Source organism: Ptiloglossa arizonensis, chromosome 5, assembly GCF_051014685.1.
Source record: "Ptiloglossa arizonensis isolate GNS036 chromosome 5, iyPtiAriz1_principal, whole genome shotgun sequence".
Taxonomy (NCBI): Eukaryota; Metazoa; Arthropoda; class Insecta; order Hymenoptera; family Colletidae; genus Ptiloglossa; species Ptiloglossa arizonensis.
Window position 1 is genome coordinate 19,157,044 of NC_135052.1, and position 19,459 is coordinate 19,176,502.

Genomic DNA, 19,459 nt, shown 5'->3' on the forward strand with positions numbered 1-19,459 from the left:
TATTCATATCTATTTCATCAACAGACTCTAATCGTGTCACTTGCATCGACAATGAACACTCGTCGAGACTCTTACTTGTGCTCGAAACAAATTGAACATCTTCCTACGATATTCATATCTACTTTAGGGTTCCAAGTCTTTGGACTCTTGTGCTTGAAACGATTGGAACATCTTCCTGCGATATTCATATCTATTTTAGGGTCTTTGGAACCCTAATCAACAGACTCTAATCGTGTTACTCGCATCGACAATGTAATCGCAACCAAGGCTTTGGAACTCTAATCAACAGACTCTAATCGTGTTACTCAAATCGACGATGAACACTTATCGAGACTCTTGGGTTTGAAACGAATGGAACATTTTCCTACGATATTCATATCAATATTTTAGTGTTCCAAGTCTTTGGAACCCTAATCAACAGACTCTGAACGTGCCACTTGCATCGACAATGAACACTTATCGAGACTCTTGTGCTCGAAACGAATTGAACATCTTCCTACGATATTCATATCTACTTTAGGGTCTTTGGAACCCTAATCAACAGACTCTAATCGTGTTACTCGAATCGACAATGAACACTTATCGAGACTCTTGTGCCTGAAACGAATGGAACATTTTCCAAAGATATTCATATCAATGTTTTAGTGTTCCAAGTCTTTGAAACCCTAATCAACAGACTCTGAACGTGTCACTTGCATCGACAATGAACACTTATCGAGACTCTTGTGCTCGAAACGAATTGAACATCTTCCTACGATATTCATATCTACTTTAGGGTCTTTGGAACCCTAATCAACAGACTCTAATCGTGTTACTCGAATCGACAATGAACACTTATCGAGACTCTTGTGCTTAAAACGAATTGAACATCTTTCTACGATATTCGTACCAATATTTTAGCGTTCCAAGTCTTTCTCTCGATTCGACAGCACAATTTGCTGTGTGTTTCGCCACATCGTATCCACGTTTCACTTAATTGGATCCATTCCCTGAAACGATCTGCGTCACACTCGAGGAAACATTCCTGCAAGTAGCATCTCGACCGAATGGTCACTCAAGGATTAACTAGATTAGAGAGTTACTGACAATTGTCGCTGATTGAACGATGACCAAAAGGACCCTTTACCAGTCCACTCGAAACACGCTCGTCTCAGTACGTCGAAACACCTCGAGGCACACGGTCGACGAGTAATTCCAGTTCACGTGAGAGCCATTTTGCAGGTAACGTAACGATATAAATATTGAACGCGGTTTCTCTATCCAATTCCGAGATAAGAATTCATTCAGCGACGATGACGTCTGTTTTCGTACCGGCAGCTTCGAAACGATACGTGAAACAAAAAAGAAACAATAAACGAAGCCCGAAATGCAGCGGTTCTGCATACACGATTCTCTTTTGTCGTTGAAATAAAGAAAACTCGTTTCGAGGATCGTTTCACCGTGACGTACCTTGCACAACAATCGTTCAACAGAAAAGACTGTTCTCACGTGATTGACCCGTGACAATCTACGAGTAAAGAAGTTACTTCGTAACGAACGTTTCATTGAGTGGTTTTCCACGAGCTTGAGCAAAAAGTGGGAGATGAAGATGCTGGAAAAACTTATCGAATTACTACCAGAATTATTACTCATTTCTTGCAATTAATCTTCCCACTCCTTCCAGCAGTTCTACTCCTTAGCTTCGTTAAGTTAGTTTCTCAATCGCTCGATCAAGCTCCACGTCTTTAGATGGAATAAAACTTCGTCGTTGTATCGTCTTAGTCGATCGGTTCAGATTTCTAGCTCGATATTTTCAATTGTTTTCGTTTTTAGAAAGAAATCTTTTACTCGAGGATTTTCCGAGCAATTTTCTTTCGTTCGGAGTATTTCGCGAGGTGCTTACATTTTTGAAAAAATTTTAATACTTTCGTACACTGTGCGACTCAAAGAATCGATTTATACAATGTGTACACATGTATACCTTAAAATCATTGCAATCATTTTTCATTTTTCAACATCGATCACTCGGTACTCTTCAATTCTTTGAGTCTTAGAGAACATCTTTATTCTATAGTTTACACTCTTTGACTTTGTACTCTTTCTTGGACCACTCTTTTATGTTTTTTTTATTTCTAACATTTCGTGAAACATTCTTCGAAGACTTTCCTCTGATACTTTCGCAGGAAATACATATACAGTGCGATTTAAAAACACACGAAATTTCAAAAACTGAAACTAATAAAACCTCTTCGACAAATCTCACCTTGAACCCGATCAGATACAACAATCGTCAAATCCGATTCAAAATAACACCCTCTTATTAAAACCGCGAGAAACATTTCGAACGTATCACCGTCTCACGAGTCAGTGTTAACAACAACGCAAACACGACTTGCCTTTACGTTTTACCATTCTGTTGTAAAGTTCAGATTATAATATCCAGTTTATTACAACATGCAGGGATCTCGCGTATCTAGTAGTACAGTTATTGTACATACAAGCATATAAAGTTCGAAGAAATGCGTATACAGTGATACGTCTTGATGTGAACGTCAACACTGTCCTGTGGTCTTTCTGACTCTGGACTTGGAACTCGACTGAAAAGAAAAAGCCAAAAGAAAAACGACCAAACCCTTGACCTGGTGGCAGACGATCCTTTCGCGCCAATACGCCACAGTTCTTAAAACTGACATCGACATCTGGCACCCTTAAGATCGTTGTTGCATTCAATCCAACTTATTCGTGTTCCATTGAATCGTTTAATTCGTATCGTGCGCGACTCTGGCGCGATAAAGGCACATCGTCGGTTAACACTTCGGAAAGGATCGTGGTCGCCCGAGGCGTTACAGCGTCGTAAAGCTGCGTGGACGTTGCGCTTGGTATACCAGCGGTCGTAGCAATCGCAAACAGAACAGAAGTCGAGGACTATGTTAATTCGTATTTAAAATATATTCAGCGCCGGGAGCTTTCGACGCGTGGACCGAGTAAATGTTTACTCGTTGGCCGAGTGTCGACGAAACGTGTACAAGGAGTTCCTCGCGGCGGACAGTGTCTCTTCTCTTCTCTTGTACGCGGGGTGTCCCGTGGCCCACGGTGGAACATCGAGGAACGTGACCGGCGCGTGGTACGTTCGTGAATCGGGAAATGATGAATCGTGGAACGGGGCAGCGATACCCGTTGACCCGTGACAGATCGGTATGCCTCGTCGATATCTTCTCGCATTCAGCCGCGATACACGATCGTTCGATTCTCACGCGACCGAGATCTCTCGTTCTTTATTATCCGCGACTCGAGCGGCGGCGCCATGCTTGAGACCTCGGCGTTGTTCCTTCGACGCGTTGTTGCCCGATGATACGGAATTTTGTAAATTCTCTATTTAAATATTTACTGTACAGTTCGTTACATCGAGAATCGGAGAGAGAATATTTTTATCGGCGAAATAACGTTCGTCTTTGGCTTTCGGTGTTTACGAAGTTGGTTCCACGATTGAGGAATAATTAGATTATATTCGTATATAATTATATACGAATATAATTATATACAAATATAATATAATTATATACGAATATAATTATATACAAATATAATATAATTATATACGAATATAATTATATACAAATATAATATAATTATATACGAATATAATTATATACAAATATAATATAATTATATACGAATATAATTATATACAAATATAATATAATTATATACGAATATAATTATATACAAATATAATTATATATGAATATATGTATATAATTATATACGAATATATGTATATAATTATATTCGTTGATCGAGCCCCTTGGGTGACCAATTTGACGAACTTTGTGAAATAAAAGGTAGAGGGAATTTATCCTGGAAATTAAAGATTGATTTTTTTTTTTTAATTTTGATAAGATCGAGAAACCTAGAGATATTGGAATCGATTAATTTTGATGTTGAGATTGTAGCTATAATCGAGCGAAGAAAAGGAAAAGTAAAGATAATGGTGCATTAGCAATTGTAATGTTTATTGTAGGACGTATGGTAGCATAATGAAGTGACTCGTAATTGTAATACTTAATTATCGCGGTTGTGAATGTTGTAACAATCTTCGTGTCCGTATTGCTTGCGCTTTATATGTTGATTTGGGTTCAATATTTATCGAGATAGTTGAACCGACGCTGTCGTTCGGTTAATTATGGACAGTTTGTTGCTTAATGTTTCCAAATATGGAGAAACAATTATATTCTCGGTATAATTGCACGTGATTATTCGTTTACGTGACTCAGTCAGTTTTTCAAACCCGGCATGGTATATTTTAAATAACTGTTTCGCGCGAGGAAATGCGAAACTACGTTAATTTCTACATCGTATAGTAAACAAAATAAAACGCGTGCACGCACGTAAATACGTAACACCGGTACGTAGATACGGAGCAACTAAGGCTGTACAGTTTTTTCCATTCGTGAATATTGTCACTGTTTTCGTTTCAAAAATAGAACACGATACACTTACGTAGATCACTCTGTACGGACGTAAAAAAATTGGGAAAATTACAAGTTGGGAATGTAGAACGGTTAATACGGAACGCGGAGATAGAGTATAGTATTTCCTGGAATACTGGAATTCCAGGGACAGGGTAATAATGCAACGTGTACTCGTTTCTAACCGAAACAGGCTTTACTTATCGCTGTGCTTGCGAATTGGGGAAAAATATTCGAAAAGAATTATTAATTCGCGAGCTCGAAATTTGGCAAAACTCTTCGGATACTTCTTGCTGGTTCCATCGATCGATTGAGTAAATTTCTACGTAAAGTTGTCCTCTGATATGTATGCAGAAATATTAACGAACGGAGCTACCATGGATAGAGAAACACGAAAAGACCCGAATGTAGAAAATCGAAGGCACACAGAACCGTACGTATAAAATTGAAGAACTTCGAGTGCCGGAGAAGAGTAAATACAATCGAGCAGAAGTATTGTTGAATAATGTATAAACACACAGAAAGCGAAACCACACGTATCGATAAACTATTCTAATACATAAATATGAGAATAAGAAGAGTTGTGATCGAAAATACGTTTAAAGTCCATTCTGCCACATGAACGATTCATTGTACGAAATGCACGCACAGAGGGTAACGTTTACTTCTTTTTTTTTTTTTTGGTTTTTTTGTTTTTTATTTCGACGTAAATCGCAAACGGCGCGTAACCACGATCGTTAAATTAACATGGGACGAGTACGTGGTTTCAATTAACGTCTAGATAAACACGATGGGAATAGCACGATTTATAGAGACAGAGTGGAAAAATATTGCTGCAATTGGGTCAATCGTTGCTGCTCGATACGCAAAAGTTGGACTATCGACAAATTAGCTTGGATAAGGACGAATCGATAGCTTCGCGTTGAGAGTTATTGCAAGACGTTAGTTTATCTTCAGGAGTTAGATTTGATGCACGATCGAGAATAATTCTCTGGGATCCTCCTAGTAATACAATTATTTTATTTTCGCATTAAGAATTATTAAAAGACGTTAACGTGTCTTCAGAAGTTAGATAGATTTAATTCAACAATTCTTTGGGATCCTCCTAGTAATACAATTACTTTATTTTCTCATTAAGAATTATTATAAGACGTTAACGTGTCTTCAGAAGTTAGATAGATTTAATTCAACAATTCTCTGGGATCCTCTTAGTAATACAATTATTTTATTTTCTCATTAAGAATTATTATAAGACGTTAACGTGTCTTCAGAAGTTAGATAGATTTGATGCAACATCGAGAACAATTCTCTGGGATACTCCTAGTAATACAATTATTTTATTTTCTCATTAGGAATTATTATATGACATTAACGTGTCTTCAGAAGTTAGATAGATTTGATGTATTATACAATCGAAAACAATTCTATTTATTTTATTTTCTCATTAAGAATTATTATAAGACGTTAACATATCTTCAGAAGTTAGATAGATTTGATGTACAATCGAAAACAATTCTATTTATTTTATTTTCTCATTAAGAGTTATTGTAATACATTACACGTATCTTAAGTGTTTAGATAGATTTGATGTACCATCGAAAACAATTCTTAAGATACATTAACGTCTTATAATAACTCTTAATGAGAAAATAAAATAATTGTATTACTAGGAGGATACGAGAGAATTGTTCTTGATCATGCATCAAATCTATCTAACCCCTTAAGATACGTATAATGTATTATAATAACTCTTAATGAGAAAATAAAATAAATAGAATTGTTCTTGATTGTGCATCAAATCTATCTAACCCCTGAAGATACGTTAACGTCTTATACTAATTCTATTTATTTAATTTTCTCATTAAGAGTTATTGTAATACATTGCACGTATCTTGAGGTAATAATTAGATAGATTTGATGCACGATCAAGAACACTTCTCTCGGATTCTCCTGGCAGTAGAATTATGTTTGAAAGAAAAAAAATAATTACATAATATTCTCGCTTCGAGGACATCTAATCGCGTTGTAACATATTGGCAAACGCCTCGATGATACTTTAATCGTGTCTTTTCATGCATAAAAGGAAGGAAGGGAATGCCGAGAAGACCATAATAACGAGTTTATGGAATTTAACCGATCCTCTTTTCACGGCTCTGTTATTAATTTACACTTTTCCTCGTCCCCTCCGCCAATGGTAACCGTACGTCTCGATTCGAGTGTACTTTGTACCCTCGATTGCATTACGTTTTCACGAGTCATTAAATCATTAGACGTCGTGAAACCCGCAAGGAGTCTACGGTCACGTAATGGTTCAATAAACTGAATTCGTTTAAGTTTGCGATAACGTACCTATATAATTTGTTTCGTTGTCACGTCGAAATGGAAATTCCATTCGAGTAAGTAAGAAATGGTAATCGTCGGGTACGATTGGAAATATATTTTCCGTGCGAATGGTAACTCGAGAACTGTATCTCGATCAGGTGTACCAATTATGGGAATAGCTGATAATTGCTTCCGTTATTATAATTGAGAGGAAACGAGACTCGTAGAAATATGCACGATCTTGAACTCGATAATAAGCTTTCTTCGCGTATAATTTGTATATCATAATTATTTTTTGCGATACATCGCCTAGACAAATTTTCATCGACCATTTCATTTGAATATTGGCGCGCAATTTTTAATTTTTTTTCTCCTGCTCCGTAATATTTCGTATTATAGAAAATATATTAAAACAAAGCAGTTTGAATTGAGTTATTATAAAAAATAATTAGAGAATCTCTTCTTTGAAGAATGAGTTAAATATGAAGTCTCGAAAAGTGAACCAAATATCAGGAAAATAATATAAAAATATTTAATGTTACAGAGTGTGATCTAATACTTGTGTAATACGAGTAACTATCAAAGTAAATAATAGTTTTTATTTAGTACGAATTATACCAGCACTTATCAAAGTATTGATTACCTTCTTTACGGTTTATCTTACATTAATATCTTAGTTATTTTTTGGCACGGATTGTACGAGTAACTCTCAAATATTGATTAATTTATTTAAGAAATAAATAACGTGGTAATGTATAGAGCGTTTAGAACGAACCGTACGAATAATCCCGAAAATGTTGATCGTTTTGTTTCGGGCAGTATAGTAACAGCTTATCGAAGTGTCAGCAACTCGTGAACTTGTGTTTCTATTCTCGTCTCTGATTCGATAAAGATGCGTGTCTTCGTACAAATATGTGCTTAAATGGTCGTATTTATAGTAAGCTCGGAATTTGTTCCCGCGAAGAATACGACGAGCGAAAGACGGTGAAAGTACTTACTTGTGTTGTGTTACTGTGATCGAAACTCGTTTCTCGTGGCTAGAAGTAATTCCTTTCTGGATGATATCAGTAATTATTAGCAATATCCATATAATAACCGATTTAAAAATTTGTCTTACATAACTTGAATAATTATACTACCTGCCTTTACTGGTAATTCACCTACTTAATTATTATTTAAGTGGTCTTTTTAGTCGTAGTTTATGACCGATCTATACTACACGTAATCAATATTAATGAAGACAGCGTCCTTGCATAATCTCTTAGGGTACATACATGTAATTAATTAATGGACGGTCTAGTAACATTAACGATTAACTTCTTGCTGATTATATTCTTTCGGCTCAAGTACGAGTTACTGTTTATGCGGATAATAAATGTTTAATAATTAGAATCGGTGACGTGTATGGTACAATACGAAGTTAGGATACTTTAGGGTGAAAAGTAGAGTCGAGTAAATAATCTGAACGAAATAAATATTAATAATAATATTTTGTCTTTGTTCAACCTCGATATATCAGGATATTCGTATTCTTGAAAGTATTGCAGGTAAGTAGTAATTAATTTTATGGTTTGTGTTTAGGAAAATAGCAAGCATAAATACATTGTAAGTGATAATTTTTGTTTTACAACGTGTGTTTCGGAAATTATTACTTTGAGTATCGTGGAATGTTATAAATGCTTTAAAACGCGTATCGGCGTTCTGCGTATGCGTGTTTAACAAATACTGCTGCGCGATTTCCGCACACGACACCTGCTGAGCATTCAAATTTGAAAACATTACGTGCTCTAAGGCAGCAAATTGTTCACCAACTTTAATTCGATTGAATATTATACGAGACGTGTACAGAATATAATATAGTACGTGAAAAATACTGCAAAAATAAAGTTAATACAAAATAGAATCATAAAATAAGTTCGTATAAGTTTATGGTCAGTTTTAGCTTTGTTTTCAATATTTATAGCCAATTTTGAGCTCCAGTAATACTTTTGGTAAACTAAACTGATATGACTGAGTTTATAACATATTTCCATAACGATTCTCTTAATTAGGGAATTTAATAATAATTATGTATCAGAAAGATTAGATTAATTGCAAGAAGACGTTTACAAGCTTGCATTGAAATCCAAGATGATCTCATTTCGAGCACCCCTTATAAAAATGATCGAAACTTAGAATCAAAGCAAAGCCATACGTACATTTATATATTTCATTATTTTGTTCTAAATTATTTTCCAAAGTGTTTGTCACGTATACGTCGCACCCTGTATATTCACTGACAAGGGAAGACTGTAAACTGTCAGACGTCTATCTATGTGAAACTGCATAAAAGTGCATTGATCCAACCTAAGCACTATATTCTATGTAGGGTAGAAACCATCACTTATATCGTAGCCATCCATTTTATTTACACTTTTATAACTCGTAAATTAGAGAAGATATTAAAAAATATTTTGAATAAAATTTCTCGAGGCCTGTAAATTATTAGTCAAAACTTTTTCCAAATACTTCTCAGACATCCAGAAACCATACAATTTTTACTTAAAACATTTTTCAATATTTTTCTTAATGCAAGATTCATATAGATATATATGTTACAATTTTTAGTAAAACTTGTAAAGAATAATTGTATGAGGTACAATGAGATAAAGCAATATTACATATTGTACGTATTGTCGGATATAATGGTGTCTCTACTTGAAGAAACATAGTGGCAAGAATGACTTGCGATCACAGATTCGAGTAGCTTATCAATAACCGAGGTATCAGTATATTCGCTTGCAAGATTTTTAACGGTAGTTCATAAGGATTGAAATCGATGAAATAGAACTGGGTATAACAATATTTCGACTTGAAGAAATACAGTGGTGGTAATGACTCGCGATCACAAATTTGAACAATTTATCAATAACTGAGGCATTAGTATATTCGCTTGCAAGATTTTTAACGTTAGTTTATAAGAGTTGAAATTGATGAAAGAGAACTGGGTATAACAATATTTCGACTTGAAGAAATACAGTGGTGGGATTGACTCGCCATCATAAATTTGAACAGCTTATCAATAACCGAGGCATCAGTGTATTCGCTTCTAAGACTTTTAACGTTAGTTCATAAGAGTTGAAATCAATGAAATAGAACTGGGTATAACAATATTTCTACTTGAAAAATCCTAATGGTAAAAATGACTCGCAATCACAAATTTGAACAGCTTATCAATAACCGAGGTATCAGTGTATTCGCTTGCAAGACTTTCAACGTTAGTTCATAAGAGTTGAAATCAATGAAATAGAACTGGGTATAACAATATTTCTACTTGAGAAAACCTAATGATAAGAATGACTCGCCATCACAAATTTGAACAGCTTATCAATAACCGAGGCATCAGTGTATTCGCTTCTAAGACTTTCAACGTTAGTTCATAAGAGTTGAAATCAATGAAATAGAACTGGGTATAACAATATTTCTACTTGAAAAATCCTAATGGTAAAAATGACTCGCAATCACAAATTTGAACAGCTTATCAATAACCGAGGTATCAGTGTATTCGCTTGCAAGACTTTCAACGTTAGTTCATAAGAGTTGAAATCAATGAAATAGAACTGGGTATAACAATATTTCTACTTGAGAAAACCTAATGATAAGAATGACTCGCCATCACAAATTTGAACAGCTTATCAATAACCGAGGCATCAGTGTATTCGCTTCTAAGACTTTCAACGTTAGTTCATAAGAGTTGAAATCAATGAAATAGAACTGGGTATAACAATATTTCTACTTGAAAAATCCTAATGGTAAAAATGACTCGCAATCACAAATTTGAACAGCTTATCAATAACCGAGGTATCAGTGTATTCGCTTGCAAGACTTTCAACGTTAGTTCATAAGAGTTGAAATCAATGAAATAGAACTTGGTATAACAATATTTCTACTTGAGAAAACCTAATGGTAAGAATGACTCGCGATCACAAATTTGAACAGCTTATCAATAACCGAGGCATCAGTATATTCGCTTCTAAGGCTTTTAACGTTAGTTAATAAGACTTTGAAAGCAATGAAATAGAGTTTTCACGTTACCCGTTTTCTGACGCGTTAATTTTCTAGCCGTTGGTTGTTTTCCACGATTTATCCGCTCGGGAAACATAAATCCCCACCCGAACGTTAATCCTTCGAGCGAAAGGTTCACGGGGCGTAGAGTTTCCAAGGAAGCAGGAACACCGATCAACTCGATCGTAAACATGTTTTATGGCCGCCACTCCCGTTCGACGTTGGTTCGAATAATATCGTAGGAGCCGTACGAGGGTGCGGCCATCGGCTCTCGCTTAAAAACGGAAACCGTTTTCGAATCGAAGAACGTGGCGTTTGTCCCTGGAAACCGCGCATCGACCGCCGTAAAGCGCGCGCGAAAAATATTTCATTCTCAGGTAATTGCCCCTCACCAAAAGGAAGAAACCACCTTTCGTTGCCCACGGTGTTATTACGGTGCAGACTTGAAAGAGAAAAATTGAATATCCTGCACAAACGAGTTGTTTTTATCGTGGACGAACGTGTATATAGTAAGTCGGAGTGTTATACCACGGAGCAGTAGTGCCCAATCTTTTTCGTTGTATACAAAACGAGAATTTTTACGAGCCAACATTCTTAAAAATGGAACATTTTTAATATATTTCGATTGAACGTTACACGAAATATATGTTACATATATGTGTAGAGTAATGAATGTAAAATTGCACATATTCTGGAAAGTGAAGATATTTTTGAAATTGTTACATTAAAGGCAGAGACAAATGTAGGTGATAAAGATGTATGAAAAATTGTATTGTAAAATATGTCTATTTTGAAAAGTACAGGTGTTTTTTGAAATTATTAAGGTACTGACTTTTGTATGAAAATGTGTGGAAAATTACACATAGGAATTGCATCGTTTTAAAATTGGCTTATCTATCATTAACTTTGATTTGGATTAAACAACGCGTAGTTTATTATTCTGTTACAATGTAGTATATAAATTTAGATTTCTATAGTCACTATTGTGGGTATATGTGTAAGTTATATTCAGGTAGATTGTATTGGCTTCTCGAGGTTGATGTACACGGTGACTGGCTGTGATTGTTGAACACAAGCTGCTTAACATTTGGCATCAATGAAGTTGTAACAGGTTGCATAATAGTACACAGATTCTCGTCTTTCATCCGGTTTCTGGTTTTCTTCAAAAATTATCATTGAAGAAAAATTGTCCAAAATAGTTGGATAAATTTTGGGGGGAATATTTTTGTATAATTTTACAATTATACGAACAGTTGGGACTTTGTATTTTTCGTGCAGATTTTTAACTTTTTTCGAAAGAGACTTTGTGCACCTCTGTTATATAGTAGAACCTTTTGAGAAACAATCTGTGCGATTATTTTTTTATCGTCTTGTTACAACTAAAAATTATGCGAATAATCAGGTTACTCAATTTTTCTGTCCAATTTTTTGCTCTAAAAAAGTGAACAAAATTTGGGAACTTTATTATGCATATATTATTATTTTTTGTACCCCCAACTTCTGTATTTTGCATTCGAGCGTCATAATTTTCTAAATTCTTAGACTGTGTCGTTTCTCCAACGACTTAAAAATATATTCTAAGATTTGTTACTAACCAATATTAAAATCAGTTGTACCAATCCATTGGTGACCTTTTAGAGCGATTATCTTCAAAATTACACATATCTATGACAGTAATTATAGGTTTAAAATTCCGTGATGAAGATACAGAATAGTTTTGTTCGAAATACATTATCGTGTAAAAAAAAAAAACGGACAGATTTTAAGAAAACTTTGGAAGTTATCCACTTCACTAACGACTTTGTCTCATTATCAGTTACTTTATCAATGACATTTCTATATCCACTTCACCTTCAACGCGATAAGAATTATTCTCAATAATACTGTACAGTTAACGTTTCGATTTTTATACAAGCTGTAGATTCTCACGATTTTTAAAACTCACCGTGGACGAAAGAAAAGTGTTCTGACAATTATTTTTTTTCGTTTTGTATTTGTACAAGAAAATGAAGCTTTCGTGCGAAATACTCGATCAACGTATCGTAAATACTACGATATAGTATATAATAAACAATCATAAGAAACTTATACTCACAATATATAATGTAACGTCGTATTTTACAAGCTACACAATTATGTTACCATCGTTTGACTACTGTGAGAGCAGGATAAAAGAAAACGAACCAACTTCTTCATCGATCCAACACTTGGCATAAAAATAGAACTGTTTGGAACGTTGCTGTCGTCATTTCGAACAAAGCTCCCAAGAGCTTTCGAGTACTCGAGTATTCGAATACATTGTACCATGACCTAGTATCCTAATATTCGTGGTATCCCAATAGTGTTTTCTGGGCTATAAATCATGTTCTCCAAGTTCGTGGTACTTCTTGAAACTATATTTCCATTTAAGGCACTATGCAACATTTGCATTTTGATAGAGAGAAACTAATGTCTTTAGATTTTTCGGTTATAAATGACTTCAAACCATTGCACAGTATACGTACATGTCGATGTATAATATATACAGATTATTTATTGATCATCTACCAGGAATAGTCGATTTGGTCATTATTGTAATTTATCCATATGCATAATTTGCTAATCAGTTGATAAGCAACTTATTACGAGGTGCAATATTTAAATACATCGATAGTATAGGATGCATTAATCAAACAATGCAAATACATGAATATTTGTTCACTTCAATAATCCTATTGGAATAATGCTATTAGAGGTTCATTCGTTGCATTCGAATACTTATAAAATATCCGAGTAGTACCAACTTTACTTTGAATCTCTCTTAAACACTGATCAACTTGAAAGTTGCTAGTTTACTAATCATAATTACAACCTCTCGTGTAATTGTCTCTTTCTATTAATAATTTGTTTGGTACTACACAATCGTTCTCTTCCACCCGTCAACGAAATGCAACGAACAAAGTTCGTGTTCCCGTACAATAAGAAATAAAGTAATAAAAAGAAAATTCTACAAATTATCGAGATACCTCGGATCGTAACGTATAACACTTCAAACGCTTAACTTAAAGCGAAACCGTGTTTGATGATTAAAATAACGAGTAAAATGAAAGATGGAAAATAGAAACCGAAATTTGAAATCTAGAATTCGAAATTTTTAAACTCAACGAGTGGAATAAAAGATGGAGGATAACTTTTAGATCTAGAATTCGAAATTTGTAAACACAGTAGAATGAAAGATGGAAAATAATCTTTAGGTATAGAATTCGAAATTTGTAAACACAACGTGTAAAACGAAACATGGAAAATAACTTTTACATTTAGAATTCGAAATTTGTAAACACAATGAGTAAAATAAAAGATGGAAGATAACTTTTAGATCTAGAATTCGAAATTTGTAAACACAGTAGAATAAAAGATGGAAAATAATTTTTAGGTATAGAATTCGACATTTGTAAACACAACGAGTAAAATAAAAGCTGAAAGATAACTTTTAAATCCAGAATTCGAAATTTGTAAACACAGTAGAATAAAAGATGAAAAATAATTTTTAAATCTAGAATTCGAAATTTGTAAACACAGTAGAATAAAAGATGGAAAATAATTTTTAGATATAGAATTCGAAATTTGTAAACACAACCAGTAAAATAAAAGCTGAAAGATAACTTTTAGATCTAGAATTCAAAATTTGTAAACACAGTAGAATAAAAGATGAAAAATAACTTTTAAATCTAGAATTAAAAATTTCTAACCACAGTAGAATAAAAGATGGAAAATAACTTTTAAATCTAGAATTCAAAATTTCTAACCACAGTAGAATAAAAGATGGAAAATAATTTTTAGATACAGAATTCGAAATTTGTAAACACAACGTGTAAAACGAAACATAGAAAATAACTTTTACATCTAGAATTCGAAATTTGTAAACACAACGAGTAAAATAAAAGCTGAAAGATAACTTTTAAATCTAGAATTCAAAATTTGTAAACACAGTAGAATAAAAGATGAAAAATAAATTTTAAATCTAGAATTCGAAATTTGTGAACACGAGTAAAATAAAAGCTAGAAAATAACTTCTAAATCTAGAATTCAAAATTTGTAAACACAATGTATCAATTTGTACTCAAATTGAAGACAAAATCAAACAAATTCTTATCGTTCCAACGTATTTTTTTCTCTTTCCAGACCTAACCAACCGAACGGTATTCTCCTATGAATGGTATAATGATTTTCGTTTTGTTTGTTTGGTTCTCCGTAGCCACGTCAGCGGTGATCTTGAAGACGGAACACGAGCACCACCAGTTGTCAACTCTATCAGGGGACAACGTTCTTGACACGGGGGTTAGAATCGTACGGGGCGAGGACGCAGTCGCGGCCAACACCACGGTGGTTATGGATTCGGCGCAATCAAGCATGATAAAGCAAACGGACTACGTTGTAGGTTAGTGAATTCCGCTTGGAAAAAAATCCCATTCAGTGTGTCGAATCGATCGTTCAAACGTTTTCCTCTAAATTGTACCGAATTGTTTCCCATTGCCGTTGTTATCTCGATCGAGGGTGGTTTCTGTTATCAGTGTTCGAAAATCTCGTGTCGTTGCTCGCCAACTGGGAACTCCCTGTTGCTAACGAAACGGTGCACATTTTCTACGTTTCGTTGCAATTGTTTCTGGAATTTGTTCGCAACGGATTATCGATAAGAGATCGTTATGCAAGACGAGTAACATCAGTGAGTCGATTTGGTGATGAAAATTCAAGGAGTTTCTCGACAACGGAATCGACCTCGCCGGTGAATTATAATTCATCGTTATTGTTGTTATGCTTGACGAGGTGCATGCAGGACGAAGTGAACGTGCACGACATTGCGATTCAACGATACGATGGTTTTCCACGAAGATGTAACGCGAGAAGAAAAAAAAATGAAGGAAACGAGGAAGCAAAGGTGCCATTTGCGACCACGGTGACGAACGATTAGGGTGAACAGGATTCGGTAATTATCGATCATTGGTGGGTATCAAAGGACAATTCCTGTCGGTGTAATTGTTACGTAATCAGTCGACGTCTGATACTGCAAGTCGAATCTCTGCAGACACGTGTTACGTAATATAGTGGTTCGTTGAAGAAAAAAAAGATGAGATTCATTGCACTTGTTTTTTTATTTACTTGTTAAACATAGCTTTCGAATTGAGTATCAGTTGTTTCGAGTATTGCAGGTTTGGTTCGAACCTGGAAATATTTGAAAATCGAAGAATGATCGAGATTTAAGTAGAATGATGAAAAAATATCAAAGTTTTACCAAGTTATCGAAAATATACAATTTGTAAATTATCATGAACTTGAAAATTGATTTTTCGTAAGGATTGATAAAGAATTAATTAAAATTCCGATTAATTCTATAAATAAAAAGTAAGAGCAAATTGATACCTTTAAAAATTGATTACCACTTGTTTCGAGTATCACAGGTCTGGTTCGAATTTGGAAATATTTGAAAATCGAAGAATGATCAAGATTCAAGTAGAATGATTAAAAAATATCAAAGTTTTACCAAGTTATCGAGAATATACAATTTGTAAATTATCATGAACTTGAAAATTGATTTTTCGTAGGGATTGGTGAAGAATTAATTAAAATTCCGATTAATTCTATAAATAAAAGGTAAAAGCAACTTTATCCTACAACGTTTCGAAGTATCGTATTCCGATATGGTTCATTGTCTTCTTACAGGCGAAGAAATGTCATCGAGCGTTCTTTTTATCGTTGTTGGTTTCTCGTTCGAATTATCAACGAGGAGGAGTTTCGCGATTCGTCATCGTTCAGCGCTACATTTGCCTCGCAATATTACGGAATAATTATCGAAGACACTATAGTCCGTTGGCCTTGCTTTGTTGAAATTAATATCTCGAGCTTTGAGATAAGCGACGCTTATTAACGCGATTACGAAAGTTTCTCGGTTCCGTATTACCGGTTTTTGTTTACGTTGTCTAATTTGCATCGCTAGTTCTACGGACAGTTGTCATTTCAAAATCGGTAATAATTGCCGGAATACATTATAAACCACGAAGTATCTAATCGTTGGTAAAAAAGAAAAAAAAGAGAGAACAGAAAACGATAAAAATATAAAGGGGATTCACAGGGTTCGTGGAAATTTTGCTCGTAAACGAATCTTCACGATTATCCTATTAAATATCGATTAGACGATTATAGAAATGAAATATTGAAACCGTTATCGTTTACACTGTCGCTGGAAATTTTGATAATTAAAATTGTATAATGTTAATATACCTTAGCTAAGTTTCGAATATTTGAGAAAGAATTACAATTTTGTTTAAATAGATCGAGAGTGTATTTGCATTAACGATGATCGAGTAAATTTCGAAACGATTCCGCTGCGACACTAGGAACGACTCGCGTTATTTTACGATTATCGATTTTGTCTTAAATAACGATCACTAACGCTGAGAATGAACAACGGGAACGCGACAACGCCATTGAATTCGTATTCGTTAAAATCCATATCCAATGAAAATAAGCCAAGTTCGACGCGTTCGATAGATACTTGATTTCACAACAGTAAACGATTGAACTATACTTGTAGCTTTGCTATACGAATAATTGGAATTCTCTAACACATTTCTCCGCGAGTTCTAGTATCTAGCAATAGATTAACCTCTTACCAAAGGTTCATCAAAACGGGAAAAAAGTTCACCGTATTAGTCATTTTGTTCCAATTGGAATTTCTTTTCAGATTATTAATCGTAAACACTTGGAGATCGTGTTCGACTCGTTTCTTTAATAGAACTGTACATTATCATCGCTACGACTTTATTATGCGTTCCAATGGAAATTCAATGATTCGATCAATATGCATTTACGATCGGTTCTTCGCGAGATATTGGCATCAACATTGTAAGCAGGTCAGTCGTTGCTTTCAGGCTGAGAAGATTTGCATCTTTTTTAGAATTTGCACATCGTGAATCGTAAATCTACGAATAAAATCTCTGCGTATCGTTCTCAACCGTGCACTACGTCGATGCACTACGAAATCGAGTACATTATTTTCAATGCCACGAATAATACACAAAAGTAACGAGGACCTAGGGACGAACGTGTTCGTGGAAAAAGTTTCACTGGAACGCTCCGGTAGACAACAGAGGAATTTCAATGCTTCTCTGTGAAAGAGAAAGTAACGAAGAATACAACGAATGAAATTTGCTTGCGTCGCGTCGATGTTCCCGAAACAAAGAAAACTATAACGAATACAGTCGCTGGGATAGAGATTTGTTCTCTCGTCTACCGACTCGGGATCCAATATCCGCGTAGGAAGTTCGAAACCGATGGAGTATTATGAATATGAAGCAGAGAGGGGGGGAATCCTATCGGTACAATAGTTGAAAACGATCGAAAAATGTTTAAACACGATCGTTCGTTGAGACTCCATCGTGCATCGACTTCCAAGTTGGTCGTTTCGTCCAATGGGACGTTACGAGAAAATAAAGCAACCGGAGAGAATATACAAGAATTATTGGAAATAATTGAAAAAAACCTCCCAAGCACTATCGTTCGTCAGGCTTTTGTTTTGCATCGATTTCCAAGTTGCTCCTTTGGTTCATTTTTTACGACGTCATAATAATGACTTGGAACAACGAAAAACAATTTCCCTATTAATAGCAATTGAAATACCCTCGATTAAGGGGCAATCAACACGGAAACACACACGCGAACGGCAAACTTCGATCGATTGGTCACCGTCTGTCCAAAGTTCACTGTGCCATGCTCGAAGGCGTAGTCCGAGGCGGTGAACAGTGGAAACGAATGATGGAAATCCGCACGTGGCTGGATCTAACCGCATCTTTTCTCTCGACCTTACAGACATTGTCTTGCCAACCGTCCTAATGGCTCTGCTGTTCGTCGGCAATGCCATCATCGTGTACATTATCTTCCAATACAGAAAGAGGTGAGTAAAACTCGTGAATCAACTGCAAGCTGGATATGCTCTCGTTCTCTTGGTTCTTTCTTGAACATTGTACGGTGAAAATAATAGAAAATCATGGAAAGAGTATTTTATCCATGTACGATACTGTGTTGATTCCTTGGTTCGCATGTACATGTTTCTTCTAAATAGCGAAAGAGTCAACAAGTAAATATTCCTTAGAAAAATAGCTATTGGTAGGAAACTGAGATAATTTGCAGGATGTACACCTTGAGATGTTCCTGAAAATAATACAGAGATTCGATTATTATTGTTCTTTATGTAATATCTCTAATACGGTGTTGATTTCTTAGTTGTATCGTACAAGTAGAATAGTATGTAAGGTGTAAATTTAAAGTTGTTAGTGAAAATGTGACAGACGTGGTCATTACTATACTTCAGTTGGTACAAAGCAAACTTTAATCTTGTATGGCAATATAGATTTTGAAAGTATCTTTAGGAGAGAAAACATTATTTTAGTTTCTTTTCTCCCTTCTCTTCTGCATTCTTATCTGATTGTGCTAGTTTATTTTTTTTTAACTGTTGAAAAATATCCTTTGTCTCTTTATACTCAAATGTATCAGCATCAAATATACTATATCAGAAATAAGTAGCTAACAAATTAACTGAATATTTTGAATTAGTAGTGATCTAACATCAGTATTAACAACTAATGGTATGTAAATCAAGCAATAGAATTAGA

At 34.8% G+C, this 19,459-nt stretch overlaps 1 protein-coding gene across 7 annotated transcripts in view; it reads left to right on the forward strand.

The window, feature by feature from the left end:
- LOC143147374 (uncharacterized) overlaps window positions 1-19,459 on the forward strand; it is a 59,628-nt gene that overhangs the window by 39,451 nt on the left and 718 nt on the right. The window contains exons 6-9 of one of the 7 annotated variants that reach the window (XR_012992247.1): window positions 15,049-15,231; window positions 15,365-15,794; window positions 16,394-16,442; window positions 16,512-18,650. Coding sequence is in view for 4 of the 7 variants with exons in the window: in XM_076312576.1 (XP_076168691.1) it covers window positions 15,049-15,231; window positions 15,365-15,762 (581 nt within the window). In the remaining 3 variants the exon portion in view is untranslated. The other 6 variants (XR_012992248.1, XR_012992249.1, XM_076312576.1 and 3 more) reach the window with 6 other exon arrangements.